The 20,060-nt window shown below is 43.9% G+C and overlaps 1 protein-coding gene across 2 annotated transcripts in view; it reads left to right on the forward strand.

Annotated features, from left to right (window-relative positions):
- necab1 (N-terminal EF-hand calcium binding protein 1) overlaps positions 1 to 18,736 on the forward strand; it is a 44,406-nt gene extending 25,670 nt beyond the window's left edge. The window contains exons 7-14 of one of the 2 annotated variants that reach the window (XM_085346598.1): positions 1,141 to 1,262; positions 2,509 to 2,585; positions 10,207 to 10,254; positions 13,312 to 13,329; positions 14,168 to 14,280; positions 16,171 to 16,248; positions 18,123 to 18,214; positions 18,708 to 18,736. In XM_085346598.1, the coding sequence (XP_085202724.1) occupies positions 1,141 to 1,262; positions 2,509 to 2,585; positions 10,207 to 10,254; positions 13,312 to 13,329; positions 14,168 to 14,280; positions 16,171 to 16,248; positions 18,123 to 18,214; positions 18,708 to 18,736 (577 nt within the window). The remainder of the gene's footprint in view (positions 1 to 1,140; positions 1,263 to 2,508; positions 2,586 to 10,206; positions 10,255 to 13,311; positions 13,330 to 14,167; positions 14,281 to 16,170; positions 16,249 to 18,122; positions 18,215 to 18,707) is intronic. The other variant, XM_085346597.1, reaches the window with a different exon arrangement.
- The last annotated feature ends 1,324 nt before the right edge of the window (positions 18,737 to 20,060 follow it).

The raw sequence follows: 20,060 nt of genomic DNA on the forward strand, positions 1-20,060 counted from the left end.
CCCCTGCATGAGACTGGAGGCCCTGAGCAGCTCCTTCAGCAATAAGCTGTTACGGCCACTGTGTAGGATGGCGCTAAAATATACATGTATGTCTGTGTATACCACTCTCACTGTTTATTTTTCCTTTTTTATTTTTCTATTATTTCCTTAATTCACTTTTTCCTTCCTGCTGCTGTAGTAAGTGAAGGGTTTGTAAAGTTTACATCTAGAGTATAAGTTGGTCTTATACCTCAAATTGCTTCCATTTTAGCAGTAATAATGTTTTACTGTGTTTTGCTGTTCATCTGCCATCAGTCTCCAACATCAGCTTCCTGAAATTTTTGTTCATTCTCCCTTATAAAACTTCAGTTTCAAAGGCTTTGTTGGTTTTCTTGCTATTAAACACAACTGCAGATGAAGAAAAACACGTGATTACAGCATGCCATCATTTGTTTAACAAAAGTAAACCAGAATACAGAAGCAATAATGTACTGTAAGCAATCATTTCTTGTTTGGCTGGGTTTGTAGTTACTCTGATAATTGCATGCTCTGATTACACAGGACCTTTTTTTCCATGTGACTGTATCTGGTAATAGTCCTGGAACTGAAAAAGAAGTGAGCATGTAGGGTATTTAAAATGTAGAACGAGTTCAAAATAGAATTATGACATGCTATGTACACACGCACATGCATGCACGCGGGCGCAAACACACACATGCACACAATCATGCATGTTCACACGCAGCCTGCTCACAGACACCCTGAGGTCCCTTCAAAGTATGGGAACCAACAACTTGACAGCAGTAAGATAAATCTTAGGTGAAGACACCCTGTAGGTGCACATACCTTGTCACTGCCATTAGTATCACTGTCAGACCAGCATTACATAGAAATTTAAAGCAAGTCAAGACAACTGTGGCTCCAGACACCTGATTCTCATCACAGATTGTAAGAAATAGAAGAAAAAAACAAATAATTTAACTGTAATTTTGTGATCACCACATACGACATGTGCTGAAAGAGCATGTGTACTTTACAGAGGGCTGTGATGCAGTGTGTCCTTCAGTGATTTGACATTTTTTAAGAAAAACATAAAGAAAGTAAAAATGTATGCTGAAATATGTGAGGCTTAGGATATTTACTGGCCTGTTTTGATTCAAGACAGGGTCCTGTGAAGCCAGAGGTGTTGTCCATCCAGTGGTCGGGTCGTCGCTCTAATCGGAGGCTTCAGAGAAACAACAGCCTCTCCCCCAACAACCCTCTCTTTAGCCTCGTCAGTTCAGGTGGGGTTTTTTTTTAATGTTTTTTATGTTTAAATAACTCTCCATCACCATGTTGTGTTGCGTTATGTTTGACTGTGATTCATTCCTTGGGTTATCCTGCGTTGTTTCTGCCAGAAGCAAAAAAAAGCTGCTGGACCAGAGTCACACCGAGGGAGAGCAGAGCACAGGAGGGGAAGGAAGGTCATGTAGGTGTGAAAGAAACAGTGCAGTGAGACACACAGAGGGAGCTTGAGGTGGAGGAAGGCTGTGACCACATGTGTTTCTATGTTTAGTTTCAAAGCCACTTATCTGGTGCACAGGTGGAGGTTTGAGGTTGCACATATTTGGAGGTCAGTGGCAAGTCTCAATGCAGTACCTGCAGAGCGCACTGTAATTGGCTGTCCTGTTGTTGGCTCTGCAGCTAAAACATACTAACATTAGCACCCCTGCTAATATCAGTTTAGCAGGGGTGCAGGGTCAAATTAGGGGTCAGCTATTGACTTTGATTACATCTACAAAGCTTTTTTTATGTTTACGTAGTCACTGTCAATTATAGTGAGAAAAAATGGCTTCTTAATGGCTGCTTATTTCTATAATCTGAGTTACTTCTTTTGTTCTATAATCTATTACTAACCAACTCCAGATACTACTACACAGTATGTGCTGTTTACCACAAGCTCTGACATTGTACAGGACTGTAGTTACTATACAATCAATCAACCTGCTTTAGTTTTCAGCTTGTTTAGCTGTTCCTGGAGTTGTTTTGCCATCACCTGCAATTTCTTCATTTTTTTAGTTTGCATCTAGATTTTACTTAACTGTCATAAAACCTGATTCAAATTAAATAAATATGAAATCTAGGTATGATTTTTATAATATTTCTGCTTAGAATCCTGATAAATATTCATTTATCTACGACAGTTACATGTTTCCAGTGGTTTTTATTTTCATTGTTATACGTTTTTAACCGTCGACCTGGATTATAGCGCCAGATGTGGTTGCTAGGAGATCTGCAAAAAAACGACAGAGCATCTAGGAACTTCGATTACAGTGGTCAAAGCTTTTCTCATTGATTGGCCTGGTTTCTTGTCGCATGACATGAAAGGGATCCTTAAAATGCCTCCTGGCACACCGCCACCCCTTACAACAGTGACTGTTGAGGCAGTCAATGGAAAGTGTTTAAAATACAGTCGATGTATGCAGCACCTTTCATCCCCACCTTTCTGACTGAAATCCATCCTTCTCTCTGCTTCTCTCTCCCCTCCAGGTGTTTATGATGAAGACAGCCAGTGGATAATCCAGGTCAACAGACTGCAGAAACTTATCGACCGCCTAGAACAAAAGGTTACTTGACCTTTCGCTCAGCCTTTCCAGTCTCCTCTCCTTCCTACCTTCTTCTTGTGGGTCTCTTTCTGACATTTCCTGTTTCGCATCTTTCTCCTGTCTCTGTTTCAACCATCTGAGCTTTGCATCATTTTCTGAAACTAACCTGAGATTATGGCAAGTGGATTTAAAACTGTGTCAACATATTCACTCTTCCAACAACACCCACCCACATGCAGACACATGCACATATGTACGTATAGAGGCAGCACCAGCTGCACACAAACCATCATGGCTGCTCTCTGCATGAAATGTGGTGTAAAAAGTAGATAAAATAAATTGACATGCAAACCCAGAAAAGCTGTGATCTGTTTACATTACAAGTGTAAGACTGTGAACAACTGCAAGCATGAATATGAATAATATAAATATCTGAAATTTAAACCCCAGTTGACTCTAAATGCTCATTTTTTTCAAAGCATTATTATGATTACAGTTTTTTACAGACGCTAGGACACATTTCTCAATACTTAGGTCACGTTTGCAAAACTCCTAACACAGTGAGCACAACAGAAGTCTATGTGGGCTAAACTGAGGATCAGTTATCATTGTTTTGGCACAAAATGCATTCAATGACTACATCTCTCAAATTTCATGAATTATCTTCTCACTCAGACACAACACCTGCCAAAAATCTTTGTACGTACAGGACATTTTGCATGTGCTTACATACTGTTTTCAAAACTGTTAAACTTATGGCCAAAACAATAACACAATGCAAAACTTGAAAAGACAGCAAAATTCAACAACAATATTTTATTGAAACATATTTTAAATCTAAAAATGCAGTTTAACCAGCCACAGCTTATTCTCATTGTAGATGAACATCTACACAGGTGTTACTCCTTCAATTTTTCAACTCCTTCAATTCTGGCATGCCAGAAGATTCTTTCCTAGGTGTATTGCCCTAGATGATGTCATGGTCCGCGGCCCGGCGTCCGGGGTGCTGCTGGGATGTCCACGCCCACGAGCGTGGCTGCTAACCCCACACCTGCATCCCATCCCAGGCGATCATCAGGTGGACTATTTAATCCTGCCCTACCTGCTGCTCCACGCCAGTCCGTAGTCGCCTCTCAGCGATCACAACTCGGCGTGTTTTTGTTTACGAGCCACCTGCCTGTCCACCTGTCCGCCTGAGATTTGGTTCACCATCAGCTTCGCCGTCTCGACCCCTTTTGGAGCTCCACCCCCCTCTGGTTCACTCGGCCCGGCTATCACCCCTCTCACAGCCCCGCTCTCGGCGTTCCCTGCGCGGTCCCTCGGTTTCTTCTGGTTCCATACGTTGTTTTTCAGGCTACCCTCACGGGACACCTTTAGTTGCAATAAATATTACTTTCTTTATTCGCTCCTACCCTAGTGTGTGTGTTCTGCTACTGGGTCCTGCCTGCGCTCGGAACTTCGGTTCATGACAGTACGGACTGGCCAGTATGGACCCAGCAGATCCACTCCGCTCCGCTATTAATAAACAGGGCGCTATTCTCGGTCGCCACGATCAGCAGCTCCAGTCTCTCCAAGACCGTTGTCAAGAGCTCAGTGACACTCAGAATAAATTACAAACTAGGCCGTCCGACCCCGTGCACCGCGGCGTGTCACCTCCGCCGCTGGAACCCTTCCACGGGGAGCTGGACCTGTGTGGGGGGTTCCTTTTCCAGTGCTCCTTGTTTTTCAGTCGCACGCCTCACGCGTTCCCCACGGATGCTGCTAAGATCTCCCACTTCGTGGGATTGTTACGGGGGCGTGCTCTAGCATGGGCTGAAGCCTACTTAAATTCTCACCCCATTCGTGATTGCGATTACGATGAATTCCTGGAGGAGTTCCAGGCTACGTTTTCCCCTCCGGTATCGGAGGACGATGCCGCGCAGAAGTTGCTGGGGCTCCGTCAGGGGCGGCGCAGTATTGCGGAGTACCTAGTTGAATTCCGTACTCGAGCGGTCGCCGTGGGTTGGCCCGATTCGGCTCTTCGTGGGTTTTTTTTACGGTCATTAAATGACCAGATCAAGGACCAACTAGCTTTTCACGAGGAGACCAGATCCTTTGATGAATTGGCCTCCCTCTCCCGTAGGATTGACAGGCGCTTGTGGGAGAGGGATGCCGAGCGGCGGTCTAAGCCTATGGGCTCCGTATCGCGCCCCGGGATTCGCGTTTCTCCGCCCCCGCCCCCAGCTGCGTGTGCGCGCTCTCCGTCGCCGCCCCCGCCCGAACCCATGCAGATCGGACGCTCTCGGCTTTCTCCGGAGGAGAGGGAACGCCGATTTCGGGCTGGAGAATGTCTGTACTGTGGGAGGCCCGGTCACCGCATCGCTGTTTGCCCGGTCCGCCCAAACGACCCGGCCCACCGGTGAGTCCGGGGATACGGGTGGGCAGCACTCTAAGCACTACTAGACCCCGATTGTTACTGTCCGTTACTATCGTGACTTCTAATCAGACTTTTACATGCCCCGCGTTAGTGGACTCCGGGGCGGAACAGAACCTTATGGATGAGAAGCTGGCTAAGAGGCTAGCTGTGTCTCTTACTCCACTCGAACCGCCCATCCCTGCGTCTACATTAAACAACCAAGTGTTTGCATACATAACTCACCAAACCGCGCCTGTACGGTTAATCACATCAGGTAACCACCAAGAGCAGCTGTCCTTTTTCACTTTTCCTGCTCCTGACACCCCGCTTATCCTAGGCTACCCCTGGTTACAGAGACATAACCCACACATAGATTGGGCCGGAAAAAGTATCGCGAGCTGGAGTGTGTTTTGTCTGGCGAACTGCCTGAGGTCAGCCGTTCCCTCCGCCTCAACGGAACGGAGGCCCGCCCCGCCACCCGCGCCGGACCTCTCTTCCGTGCCCCCCGACTATCACGATCTCCAGCAGGTGTTCAGTAAAGATGAGGCGCTCTCACTCCCGCCTCACCGTCCATATGACTGTGCTATCGATCTGCTCCCGGGTGCATCGCTGCCCTCTAGCAGATTATACAACCTGTCTCGCCCCGAAAGAGAAACCATGGAGAATTACATCCAGGAGTCGCTAACTGCAGGACGTATTAGGCCGTCATCCTCTCCCGTGGCTGCGGGTTTTTTCTTCGTGGGAAAGAAAGACGGGACGCTCCGCCCGTGCATCGATTACAGGGGGCTGAATGACGTCACCGTCAAAAACAAATATCCCCTCCCACTCATTAGTTCTATTTTTAACTCACTCCAGGGAGCTACGGTCTTCACCAAACTAGATCTGCGGAACGCCTACCACCTGGTACGGATACGTGAAAGCGACGAGTGGAAGACCGCCTTCAATACCCCACTAGGGCATTTTGAATATCTGGTGATGCCGTTCGGGTTAACGAACGCCCCGGCGGTTTTTCAAGCCCTAGTCAACGACGTGTTACGGGATTTCCTGAACGTGTTTGTTTTTGTTTACCTGGATGATATTTTGATTTTCTCCAAGACGCTCGAGGACCATCGCATCCATGTGAGGAGCGTGCTACAACGGCTGCTCGAAAATAGACTGTACGTAAAAGCGGAAAAGTGTGAGTTCCACGCCTCATCCATTTCCTTCTTGGGCTACATCCTCGCTGGTGGGCAGGTGAAGACCGACCCAGTGAAGATCAAAGCAATATTGGAATGGCCGGTTCCGGAGACACGAAAGAAGCTTCAGAGCTTCTTGGGGTTTGCGAATTTTTATCGCCGTTTCATTCGAAACTACAGCCAGGTGGCCGCGCCTCTCACCCAACTCACCTCACCCAAGGTGTCTTTCACATGGTTCCCTGAGGCCCACGCAGCCTTCGCTAAATTGAAGCGATTATTCACGTCCACACCCATTCTGACCCATCCTGACTCTTCTAAACAGTTTGTTGTTGAGGTCGACGCGTCTGATGCGGGAGTCGGGGCGGTTCTTTCCCAGCGGTCTGGGCCCCTGAACAAACTCCGGCCGTGCGCCTTTTTCTCACGCCGACTCACCCCCGCGGAGAGGAATTACGACATCGGCGACAGGGAACTCCTAGCGGTAAAACTCGCATTGGAGGAATGGCGTCACTGGCTGGAGGGGACCGAACAGCCCTTCGTTATATGGACGGATCATAAAAATCTACTGTACCTTAGAACCGCCAAGAGGTTAAATCCCCGTCAAGCTCGCTGGTCCCTATTCTTCGCCCGCTTCAACTTCACACTCTCCTATCGTCCCGGGTCACGAAACATCAAACCCGATGCGCTCTCCCGTCTGTATTCCCCCGACAGCGAGGCCCCCCCCCCCCCCCCCCCCCCACCATCCTGCCTGCCTCCTGCGTGGTGGGTGCTCTCACCTGGGAGATTGAGGAGACCATTCGCCAAGCGCTCCCGGGGGACCCTGACCCAGGGACTGGACCGCCAGGACGGTGCTTCGTTCCCGCCGCCGCCCGGGGAGCAGTCATCCACTGGATCCACACAGCACGATTCGCGTGCCACCCGGGCGTGAGCAGAACGGCGCGCCTCCTCAGCAGACACTTCTGGTGGAAATCGCTACTACGGGACGTGAGGGACTACGTGTCTGCCTGTGCCGTCTGCGCTCGTAAAAAATCATCCACGAAACATCCCATGGGCCAGCTCCACCCACTCACTACTCCCCACCGGCCCTGGTCTCACATCTCGCTCGACTTTGTTACCGGTCTCCCCACCTCTTCTGGAAAATGTGTCATCCTCACCGTTGTGGATCGGTTTTCTAAGGCCGCCCACTTCGTCCCGCTAGCCAAGCTGCCCTCGGCTGCTGAGACTGCCCAAGCGTTAGTCACGGAAGTCTTCAGGCTCCACGGAATTCCCCTGGACATTGTCTCCGATCGCGGTCCCCAGTTCACCTCACAAGTGTGGAGGACCTTCTGCTCCGTTCTCGGCGCCAAGGTCAGTTTGAGTTCCGGTTTCCACCCGCAATCCAATGGGCAAACTGAACGCCTTAATCAGGAGCTGGAGACTATGCTGAGGTGCGTAGCCAGTCAAAACCCCTCCTCCTGGGTTACTTACCTGCCCTGGGTGGAGTACGCCCACAATACTCACACCTCGTCCTCCACCGGCTTGTCTCCTTTCGAAGCGTCCCTCGGGTATCAGCCTCCGCTCTTCCCGGAAGAGGACCTGTCCCTCTCCGTCCCGTCGGCCCCTCATCACCTCCGGCGCTGCCAACGTGTGTGGCGCTGCGCTCGCCGCGCCCTCCTGCGCGCAAAGGAACGACAGGCGCACTACGCCGATCGTAGCCGCGCCCCAGCCCCTGACTACCAGCCGGGACAGAAGGTTTGGTTGGCTGCTGGGAACATCCCGCTCCGGGGCACGTCCCGCAAACTGGCTCCCCGTTTCATCGGGCCGTACGAAGTGGACCGAGTCATCAACCCGGTGGCGGTCAGGCTCCGGCTTCCGGCCTCTCGGCGTGTGCATCCCACGTTCCATGTATCTCAACTTAAGCCGGTCCGCCTCAGCCCCCTGTGCCCTCCTTCCGAGCCCCCTCCTCTCGCCCGGCTCGTCGGCGGCCATCCGGCCTATGCGGTCCGGCGGATCCTGGATGCGCGCCGGCGCGGGCGCGGCTGGCAATATCTTGTGGATTGGGAGGGGTACGGCCCCGAGGACCGCCTCTGGGTCCCGCGCTCCTTCATTCTGGACCCTCGTCTCATCTCTGCTTTCCGTGCTTCTCTCCGCAGGCGGGGTCCCGGCCGGTCGCCTGGGGGCGACCCTTGAGGGGGGGGTACTGTCATGGTCCGCGGCCCGGCGTCCGGGGTGCTGCTGGGATGTCCACGCCCACGAGCATGGCTGCTAACCCCACACCTGCATCCCATCCCAGGCGATCATCAGGTGGACTATTTAATCCTGCCCTACCTGCTGCTCCACGCCAGTCCGTAGTCGCCTCTCAGCGATCACAACTCGGCGTGTTTTTGTTTACGAGCCACCTGCCTGTCCACCTGTCCGCCTGAGATTTGGTTCACCATCAGCTTCGCCGTCTCGACCCCTTTTGGAGCTCCACCCCCCTCTGGTTCACTCGGCCCGGCTATCACCCCTCTCACAGCCCCGCTCTCGGCGTTCCCTGCGCGGTCCCTCGGTTTCTTCTGGTTCCATACGTTGTTTTTCAGGCTACCCTCACGGGACACCTTTAGTTGCAATAAATATTACTTTCTTTATTCGCTCCTACCCTAGTGTGTGTGTTCTGCTACTGGGTCCTGCCTGCGCTCGGAACTTCGGTTCATGACAGATGACATAAGATGTGATGTGGATGAGAACCTGTGGCCAAATGGAGAAGACCGAGTAGATTAGCATTACTATTGTATGTGTATCAGTGGATGGTGTGTATACAAATTCTTGTATTTTGGGATTACTTAGTGCAAAAAAATAAAAAAAATACATAAACAAATATTAACGAATTCTGCATGATGTCTGATTCATTCCAGTAACATATATTGAAATTATAAACAGAGATGTGTCCTTGTTTTACACAAGAAAACACTGTGTAATGCTACATGTTGTTAGTGTTTTTTAGGTCATTGTTTTGTGGGTGACAAAGTGTGTTTGTCGGCTGTCAACCTTTGCTAGTGTTCTGGAAGAATGAGGTTATTTGAGACCTGAATGAAGTGTTTTGGTAGTTGTAGTGCATTTTGAATGTGAAATGAACTGCTTTGCCAAGCTGACGGTCAGTTAGGAGGATTGTGTGAAGAGTTTTGCAAAAGTGACCTAAGTATTGAGAAATGTGTCCTAGCGTCTGTAAAAAACTGTAATGCTTTTAGGAATCTAATAGAATATCCTTATTTCATTATTTAATGTCTCTCTTTGTATTTTTAATCATCCTTTTATACATTTTGAATTATTTTATGAAGATTTCAATTTTTTATTTTCATTTTTGGTTTATATATTTTAATTTTTAAAAATGTATCGATACAGTAATGTTGTTTTAATTGAATGCATTTATTAATTTATTTATTATGTAGTTATACTCATACATGGTAACCACAAGGACTCAGAAGATAAATCTTAGAGCTCATGAGATCATTACCAAAAAAAGAGCTCTACTAAAACAAAACAAAAACAAAAAAAACAACTGGTTTGTCTGGATATTTCTTTCTTTGTTCTGTTCTGCAACTTGTTTGTGTTGCCAACAGCTGGAAAAATCAGTCACTGCAGGTTTTATGGTGACTTGATTTTCTCTTTTTCAGCTGCTGGAGTATCTTTGAGTGGCTTAGTATAATTCAGAGTTTATATATAATATAATTCATTATTCATATTTCTCATCTTCTGTCTGCACCAACCCATTTTATCTTCTCCTTCTCAAGACAGCTTTCTTGTGATTGGGTTGGCTTCTATGCTCACACTAGACATGTAATTATATGGCCTTAGATGGTCATAGAAAGATATTTGCCTTCATAGACTCGTACAGAAACAAGGAGCAGAGAAGGCTTCCTGGAACTGAGCATTTAGAGCTGTTTGCAGTTTATGGCTCATGGTAGTAACAGCTCATATATGTGACAATAAATCTGTAAAAGCATACCAATGGGCCGTGTAATACTTGTAAATAAAGACTGTGAATGACGGGTTATACACTGAGATAAATGAAAATGAGTCACTGGTAAAGGACTCATCACTTCCTTTTGTTCCACAGGAGATCCGTCTGGAGCCCGTTGAAGAAGAGGTCTTGGAGAGCAAATCGGTTTGTTTTTCCTTACTTATCTACTGTTCACCTGTTTTTCCACAGTGACCACTTCACTGCTCTCACATGGAGGCCAGTCAGTGTTGTCATAGCAACAGCAGAGTTTAAAGTTGCTCTGTCTGTCTTTATCCTCCATCTGTTTGTTTAGGGCTCAATATTCAGTTAGAGTAGGGAGCAGACATTAAGGTGCGAGGACGTGTGAGCTAGGGAGTCGACAGTGCCTCTGTGTTCTTGTACTGTTTCTGCAAAAACCCATAGCTTAGAATACTGGCCATGTGAATAATACAGGACCAGCAGTAGGAAAAAATATGAACAATACATCATCACTTATTTTTATGCTGGAGCCAAACTCTGATGTTTTGCCTGCATCAAAAAGCGCAGTCTAGATGTGGAAAAGTGTATCCTCTTTCTCTTAACCAGGTCTAAAAATCTCTAAAAACAGAAGTTTTGGCATTTTGCTGTATGCAGGTGTGATGACACAATGTCAAGGAGCAAAGACATCAGCAATGATCGTAGAGAAGCAACTGTTGCTTCCCATCAATCTGGAAAAAGACATTTCCAAACTATTTATTTTACAGTAAGAAAGAAGAGAAAATCATTCAAAGACAGCTCTTCCTGGGAGTGGAAGTCCCAACAAATTCAGCCCAAGGTCCAAACCACTGAATCCTCAGAGAAACTACCAAAACCCAAGTGCTACGGCTCAGACCTGCAAGCCTCAGTTAGCATGTTATATGTAAAAGTTCATGACAGTACGATTAGAAAAAGACTGAACAAGGATTCGGATATTTTCCTGGAGAAAGGTTCTTCTCTCTAAAAAGAACATGGCAGTACAGATTAGATTTGCAGAGTTTCTCCTGAACAAACCACAAACCTCCTGTAACAATGGCCTTTGGACTGGCGAGACCAAACTTTGGATAAAACCAAACACACCATATTAGCACAACACCTCATCCTGTCAAGCATGGTGGTAGAGAGGTGATAACTTTGATGACAGCCACAGGACCTGGGCACCTTGCAGTCACTGAATCAACCATGAACTCCTCTGTATACCAAAGTATCCTAGAGACAAATATGAGCAGCAGCAAATTGACAACAGAAAGACTGAAAAAGGAAAGAATCAAGGTGTTGCAATGATCCAGTCAAAGTCCAGACCTCAACCTGGTTAAAATCCTGTGGTGGAACTTGAGGAGAGCCATGCATAAACAAATGGGTAGAAACCTCAATAAACTGAACCAGCATCGTTAAGACGTGAGGCTTGGATTAGCTTTTGCTAAATAAATAATGTCATGCTGCAATATGTCTTAATGTCACGTGCTGTTGTTCACCTGACGTTATATTACATAATTTTAGAACCATTTTGTATTATGTCTTGATTCGTTAAAGCTTTGAGCTGGTTGAAGGTGTACTTTCTTCTTCACGTGACTGCATTAGGGTCATTACTCCTCGTGCTTGCAGATAAACGAGGGTGAGTAAAACTTAAAAATCTTGGACTAAAGTAGAAAAAAGTCCCAGAAGGAAAATGGCAGTCAGGCACAACAATGTCATTTAGGTTGATTAAAAGTGATATACACACACTTCCTCCTTCACAGATATTTTGATGTATCATAGATGATTGTCTTCATCGCATCACATACCCACTGTACTGTGATTACTTTTTGATTCCCACCATTGCAGGAGGACATGCATTTCTTTTTACCCAAAGTGTAAAACTTCTACTGACAAACAAAATGTTTTCCAGGTTTGTATTTGTGTCGCTGAATGTGCCGGTTTGTGTGTGTGTGTGTGTGTGTGTGTGTGTGTGTGTGTGTGTGTGTGTGTGTGTGTGTGTGTGTCCACATGCCAAAGGAAACAGTAACTGCTCTTGCAGTCTGAGCTGCCTGGCACTCATTTCATGGCTGAAATGATGACTCACTGACTATCACATCAACACCAGCACTAACAGGATTTCTCTTTAGTTTCTTCCATCATGAAAATCTCAGCAGCATAGCCAACATCTAATATTTTATATTTTTCATGCATTAGTTTCAAAGTTTTAATGCAAAAGCAATTTCAATCATTATTTTGGGAAATAGCTATTTTATATTTTAACACCTTACTGCCACTTAACCCTTGTAAATATAAAACAGATACATTTATCTTGTCTAACGGCTGAGAGAAGCACATGAAACATGTTTAACATGAGAACCCCTCATTGCATGTAGGGTTTTTTAGACATCTCTGGAGGTCCGTGATGTGACACATTCACGTATGTCAAATATGAAATTGTGGAAAAAAAAAAACAACAATCTCACGTTAGTTAAGATGAAGGTTTCTGACAGATAAGGGCCAAATCAAGTCCTGCAGCTAAATTATTTGCTATCCTGAGCTATCTGCAAAGGACAGTGTTAATGAGTGAGAACTCAAAACTGTAAGTGACATGAAACCACTAAAATCTTTGTGTCATATTGATAATTTCAGTGGATAGCTCAACTAAAGTTTCTGTACCTTAGATGCTTCTTACACTTCTAATAGTTCTTGCAAGCTGTTTTTATACAGCACTGTGCAAACGTCTTTAGCTACCCCTCTCTGACTGCTTTTAGTTCTGTTCTCTGTCAGGATGATCCCACACTGCTTCAATAATAACGAGGTCCAGGCTCAATCCATCGCTAATAGTGTTATAGTATGTTTTTGTGTATCAACTTTTCTCCCTGTTTCTGTTCTTTTAGAATGGCCCCTTCTGATAATGGTCAGGCACAAGGAATGAACTGATTAAAGTTATTGAAAAGGCTCTCACACAAAAAAACGCTTTTAAAGACCTTCTGAAAGTCTGGATCATTGTTTGTTAAGACCACTTTTGGAAATTTACAAAAAGTCTGGCTCATTTGAAGATAAATATAAAAAATAAGAGGTTGTTTGAGATTTTTGTACAGTACTATATGTGCCCAAACAAGAAGAAAGTGGGATTTAAATAGTTTGTTTCAGAGAGAAGACGCCTAAGGAGCATCAGTGAGGCTATTTTATAACACAATATGTGTGCGTTATGTTTATGGAATGATTTGTGTTTGTATCCTACTGCAGAGGCAGCTCCAAATGAAGGTATGCATATGAATGTTTCATGCTATGTCATTCTCATTACTAATTTGATGCAGACATCTCTTTGTGTGTGAATTAATCAATATGTAATTTTGTTTAATTTGCTGTGTGTCACTGGGAATAAATGGGTTGCTGAGTAATCCAATAATGACCCACAACACAAGACTGATGTGTGTTTGTGTGCGTTAACATGCCTGAGTGGATGCGTCCCTGAGTGTGTGCATGCGTGCGAGGGTGACTTTCTCCCAAATTAGCCACTGAGAGAGCGAAAGTGTGCGCATTTCATCAGACACACCCATACACATATATACACACACCCGCAGTCGTGTTTCAGTCATTTCAAAAGACATTATATTGACTTACCTTCATTTCCTAGAGTCTCACCCTCATTAACACACACTGCCTGCTTTATAGCCAACAGGGAGACCATTCACTTCCTGTTCTAATCATCTGCTCTGCTGCTGTCAACAATTCCTCATCAGCCACAGGAAATGATTAGCAGGTTTTCTACAGTCATGGGTACACCAGCTTCCCCCCCCCCCCCCCCCCCCCCCCCGCTGTTCACACCTTTGAACCTCTAAATGTGTATTCGGGGTCATATTCTGGTCTCTGAGCAAATGTGTTGGCACATTTATTCAGAAGCTGATGCCAAGACCTTATGAGACATGATCATTTTTCACTTTACACTTCTGCGTGAGTCACAATGCACTGAGCAAATTCAAAATCCTGCCAGATTTCCAAACACCTCAGCTCAAACGGCCTCTCAACATACGAGAAGCAGCCTCTGTCTGTCTGACGTCTGTGCGCCTTTAAATGTTGTGTTTGCGTCTTGTCTCTGCAGCACATCCTAATAGTTCAGAGGCAGCTCTCGGTGCTGGAAGAAGAGCTGGAGGAGTTTCGCTTGGCTCTCAGACAGTACATGGAGTGCGCCTGTGCCCAGACTGGATGTTTGCAGTCAGTTTATATTCTCTTTGTTCATTTGTGTCAAGGATTTATTGCTTTTATTTTTATCCTTTCTATTTTTCACATTTTTGTAAAGGCTTGATTAAGACGGGCAGACAGACAGGTCTTGTGAAGCTGCCCTAACCTGAGACTAAAAATATTTCAGCTGCTTTTCTGGCATTAGAAACTATTTTTAACATATTGCTTGCATTTCTAATGAATTATGCAGCTTAAGGAACAGAAATCATAACGCATGTGTTTTAATAAGATTCCACTGAAATGCTGCATAAGCAAAACTAAACATCTTCTAGCAGTGAAGGAAACAAAGTCACACTCTGATATAAAGACAAGAGCCTCACCTTTGACCTTTTGATAATTATGTCAACTCGTGGACCAATTAGAAGAATGAAGGTGATCTTCAATTCCAATATACATTAAATGCCCACTTTATTAGGGACACATGTTCAACCGGTCCTTAATGCACTTCTGGACTGGTTTTCATGTAGCGCTTCTCTACTCAAGCAAATAAGGCGTTTTCTACAACATGTCCCATTCACCCATTCACACACACATTCCAACCCACTATCATGGCAAAGCATGTAATAGACAGCGTGTCCATTTCCCCCTTTGCTTCAAAGTGTGAAATGCACATGCATGAAGAAGTTGCAATAAGCTGCAGTACCAGCAGAGGGAGATAAATTATTTCAACCCAACATGAAAATAATCACAGGAAAGTGTTCAAACAGACACTGATATGTAAATACGTATTAGCCACCTAGCGTAAAATCTTTCTAGCATAAAAAGACCCTGGAATATACTGCCTCATACCTGCCTCAGTCACTTAATGACTTATTGGCCTTAAATGTATTATGTCCCTCTGATGGAACTGCAGAGGGAGATACTATTATTTATATTATTTCATTTTACACCACTGTTAATCCTTTTGTGGAGGACAGGAATGACACCTGTCCTCCACAAAAGCCTGAGCAGGCTTACTGCAACAAGCAAGAATAACTTGCGGCAACTTCTTCTAAACAGTAAAAATTAATGCTTACTTGCACAAATGAAAAACAGAAAGGTCAGATGTTTGTTTAAAGGAAGATTAGTTAGAGTTATGAAGAAGGCCGAAACATATTCTTTATATGTCGAACTGTATGATTTGAACCTTTAATTTAAAAAAGTAATTTATTAAATCACTAGAGAAATATGAACATTGCTAAACTATTAATAAGCTACTAGTTCACCACTCCCCAATACTACACAGCATCCTTTGTGGCCTATATCATATGTGTATTACAGTGTAGTAGTGAAATTTAAGCTTGACTAGTGACTTAAATCTATATCAAATTAAATACATATGGCTGGTTTGAGCCATTGTCCTCCTAATAGGAGTAAAGAATCAGTCTTCTGTTATAGCTCAGGACATTTTGTGAGTTCTACTGTTGTGTGCGATCACAACAAAGCAGATAAAATAACATTTGCATTTCTGCCTGCCAAAACCTCCCAAAAATCTGAAGCTCTGTCACCCGAGTCGCTCCGTGAGTAAATTCAGCAGGACAAAACAAATTGCTCTCACATACTGTCACTCTGGTTTTAGACTAATCCCAGCAGCCTAAAGGACAGCTTGACATTTATATGCTTTGTCATGATTGCTTCTCTAAATACTCAGTCATGTTTCAGGCTCACTTTTAAGTTAAACTGTGATTAATAAAACACTAGCCTGCTGCATGAAGCCTCAACATCAGGACGAAACCACACAGTGTTTTTGACAGACCCACAATACCCGCATGCTGTCAGAGTGTAGGACACAATTCGGGCAGAGAAGCTGTGTTGGGCAACATGATGCGGCACACTAATTAGTAACTGCATGACTTGTGCGCTCTCGTGTTTTGTATTTGGCAGCATCGCAGTTCAGCGGCTGGCAAATGAATCACGCTTCATTCTCTATGAATTCTGGGAGCACAACAATGTGTGGAAGAAGTAAGTGTTCGCCTGTCAGAATGTAGTTGTTACTTGAATGTATGTTTTAACATGGAATTTTTATACATATTGTTGTGTCACATCATGTATATTTATCAAAATGAATGATCCTACTTAATTTTCCCAGTTCTATATATAAAAAAAGACAGTCATTGACCCATCCCTTCCCAAACAAACAGCTTGCAATCAAGCATTCCCAGTGTCAAATCACATAGCTAAATGTAATATAAAAGCACAGCGTGGGAAAGCAAATGTATAACAAGATCATTTTGTTTGGTTAAAATCACAAATCAAAGACAAAACCGTTGTGAATAATGCAGACCTGCCAGCATTTCAGGACTTCAGGCTGCATTTCTGCCACAGTCTGAAGAACCATGAAGGCAAATATTGAGGCGACAGCTGTTTTTCCTTAACTGCTCCACTGAAGTCCAGCTATTGTCACAAATGCAAAAGACTGTATAAGAAAGATTAAACCAGATAAGCGAAGGAAAGCCACTGGCTGTAGCAACAACAAGCATGGAGGAGATTTAAATAAAGTAGAATCAAAACACCTAAAACACTGGATCTGAAGTGGAGCTTCTAGGGACTTGATATTTATGAGCTCGACCGAGTGGTTAACTTGATAAAATCATATATCATGAAAGTTGGGCATAGAATTCTGCCTTAGGAAGTGAGGCCAGAGCAGAAATGCCTGCATCAACTTGATTTATTTCTAATGACCACCAGGGGGCTTCGTCTATAGCGGTCTGATTGTATAGAGGTTTCTTACATGTGCACATAGTTGTTCACATTATTGGACATTATACAACCAGATAGTAAAACACAAACCAGAAACAGATTGTTGTCCTTCAAACTAAAAGTTTTGTGTCATATTTTGAAAGGACAACTTTTACTTTTTAGGCAACAGTCCATTTCCAGTTTGTGTTGCACTTTTCACAGTTTCACTACCACCTGGAAACTGTTTCCAGACAAGCTGGTATGATTGCAGCAACCGGTGATTGCAGCAACTTGATAGTGACCAAAACAATCATAAACCAACGGGTGAAGGAATACACATTTCTCCCTAGCAACCAGTGGTTGCCAGGTCTCTAGGCGAGCGTGACTGATGCCTTATTCACTTGACCCAATCATGTAGTTTGTGGTTATGTATCCACAAAACTTCAATAGATGTCTGTAAGAAAATGAGCCCACTGCTCACTTGATTACCTCAGTAAACACTTTCCTAGTTTCTGATCTCAGTTGTTAGTTTCTCGATTTTTTTTTATTGCAGATTGTTCAGCTAACTTATAAGTTATAGACACATTTCCATTGCTGGAAAAACAATCCACTTTTATGGATTTTATGAATAAACCTTTATGACTGTTTATGTCCAAATTTTATTTTACCATGTTTGTTATATATAAATATATTTTTTTAATGGTTTTTTATGCTATTGTTCACATGTTGTCTATGGATGTACTGCCATGAACACTTAGCCAATGAGAAGTGTTCAGCTCTGCAAGTCCTGCCCCTAAAGATCATAAACTTTCAGGAAGTAAATCAGGTTGAGCACATTTTAAGGAATTGTTGGTATGGCAGTTTTTTAGTTGCTTTTGTGTACATGTTTACATATTTCTGTTTTTGTTTAAAGAATTTTAATTTATTGACTTTTAATAGCAAATAATTTGGAAAACTAGTGTTACGCAAACAGCTGAACTCAAAATCAATATGAGAATTATTCATTTATTTACTAGAAAGAAATTATGTAGAAAACCTGCCATGACCCCGATTTGAACCGGGGTTGCTGCGGCCACAACGCAGAGTACTAACCACTATACGATCGCGGCTGCTCTGACCTGAAACCATCTTTGAGTTTTCTCTTTTCTGCTCTTCAGTCACCTACAGACCAACTACAGTAAAACCTTCCAGAGGGGGAACGTGGACTTCCTGGAAACTCCTGAGACCATTACCACCATGTTGGTTCCTGGTAAGAACATCCATAGCATCAACAGTGAACTGTGTGACATCAACAGGAAAAAGATTAAGACTGATTCAGGCAGCTTTTGCTGGGGCTGCCGTTAATCATAAAAAGAATCCTCTCCAGACAAACAATCGATTTTTTAAGATTCAAATCAGGGCTCTGCAGTGTTTGAAGTTATTCAAAGGTCATGCTGAGAGATCTCTGCTTTGAGATTTCACCCGACAAATGTGATTAAGCATCAGAGAAATGAGATTGGTTAAGAGCTTGACACTGGGAAATCAACAACGACTCAGTCTACTTGTCTGCACAGTTAACAGTGACTTTTCTTGGTTAAACGTGGCACAATTTGCTCTCCTGGAATAATTTAATTTTTAATATTTTAGCATGTGTTTTTTATGGTTATTTTGTGGGGGTTTTCTCTTCTCTTTTCTATTTCTACCTTTAAAAGTGTCACTTTCAGCATTGGGCCAGTTATTTTTGTTTTGTGTTTCCACTGCAGCCTCCTGGTGGGTCCTCAACAACAACTGAACGTGGACACACACTTCTCTTTACTGATGGGTGCAAACAAACAGCAACTGGCCAACACATCTGGAAGTCCACAGCAAGAGCAACAATGCCGCCCTACCCCTGACACACGCACACACACACGCGCACACACACGCACACACACACACACACACACACACACACACACACACGATGAACACATTTTGTGAAGTCATGGTGATTAGTATCTATTTTATGACCTCCATGTTCCTTCATAGTTTGGTGGTAGCTCAAATAGCTCACGCGTGTTTGTTTACGTTCCTCGGCCATCCTAAAAGCAACAATCTCAGTAGACAGTGATCAATCTGATTATCTCATCGCAGTGTTTGACATGACATCATCTATAGTCCAGAGTAGTTCATGAGACAGGTGTGTGTGTTTGTATAGGTTAATTCGTGAAGACCAGCGTGTAAAGTTTTTGTCCCCATTGTTGGTTTTAGGGTTCAGTTGATTTGGGGCTGGGAAGTCTGTTAAAGAATATCCTCACAGATAGCCATACAAGTATATAGGTGTGTGTGTGTGTGTGTGTGTGTGTGTGTGTGTGTGTGTGTGTGTGTGTGTGTGTGTGTGTGTGTGTGTGTGTGTGTGTGCGTGTGTGCGTGAGACGAGTGTGTGACGTGTGTGTATGCATCTGTGTGAGTGACTGAGAGTGACTAGTTGATGAAATTGTATCAACTGTAGCAGCTCTGGAGAACTCATTAAACCATAATACTGTTGTTTCAGCATTTATTGAGTTAAAATGAGATAAAAGCATAAATAAAGACGATATTATTGTGTATTTGTGGGCTTCTTTTTCTCATTCTGTGAGTGGAAATGATTTCATCTCTCTCTTGGTGTTTTTTTCACATTTGTCTCTCGTCACAATATCTTAAATATGACAAATCAGCCTTTTTCTTTGTTTATATTTTTATGATTATGATTATAAAAATATAATTATTTTTATGATTACGTAAAAGTGATATTTCATGCACAAGCGTTATTTATTAGCCTTATTTAATATCTACATTAATTTACTTAAAAATAAAACAGGGTCATGTGAATAAGACCAAAGCAAACACATTTAAAGCCTAACACATTCTGACTTAAGCTTTGCATTTTATTTCCATATATATACTTAGCTAAGCAAACTGCACCACTGTGTGGACAGATAGCAGTACTGAAGCTAGGAGCCACTGCTACTAATTCTTTTTCTTTCACACCCAAACAGGAAAAGCAACTCTGACTGAGCTGCTCCACTATAGGAACAGTATGACCTTCAGCACATAATGAACACCACACTCACTTAAAAAATAAATTTATTAAAACA

The sequence above is a fragment of the Diplotaxodon limnothrissa genome, linkage group LG22 (genome assembly GCF_057381915.1).
Source record: "Diplotaxodon limnothrissa isolate DT_005_m linkage group LG22, D_limnothrissa_male_GT1.1, whole genome shotgun sequence".
Lineage (NCBI taxonomy): Eukaryota > Metazoa > Chordata > Actinopteri > Cichliformes > Cichlidae > Diplotaxodon > Diplotaxodon limnothrissa.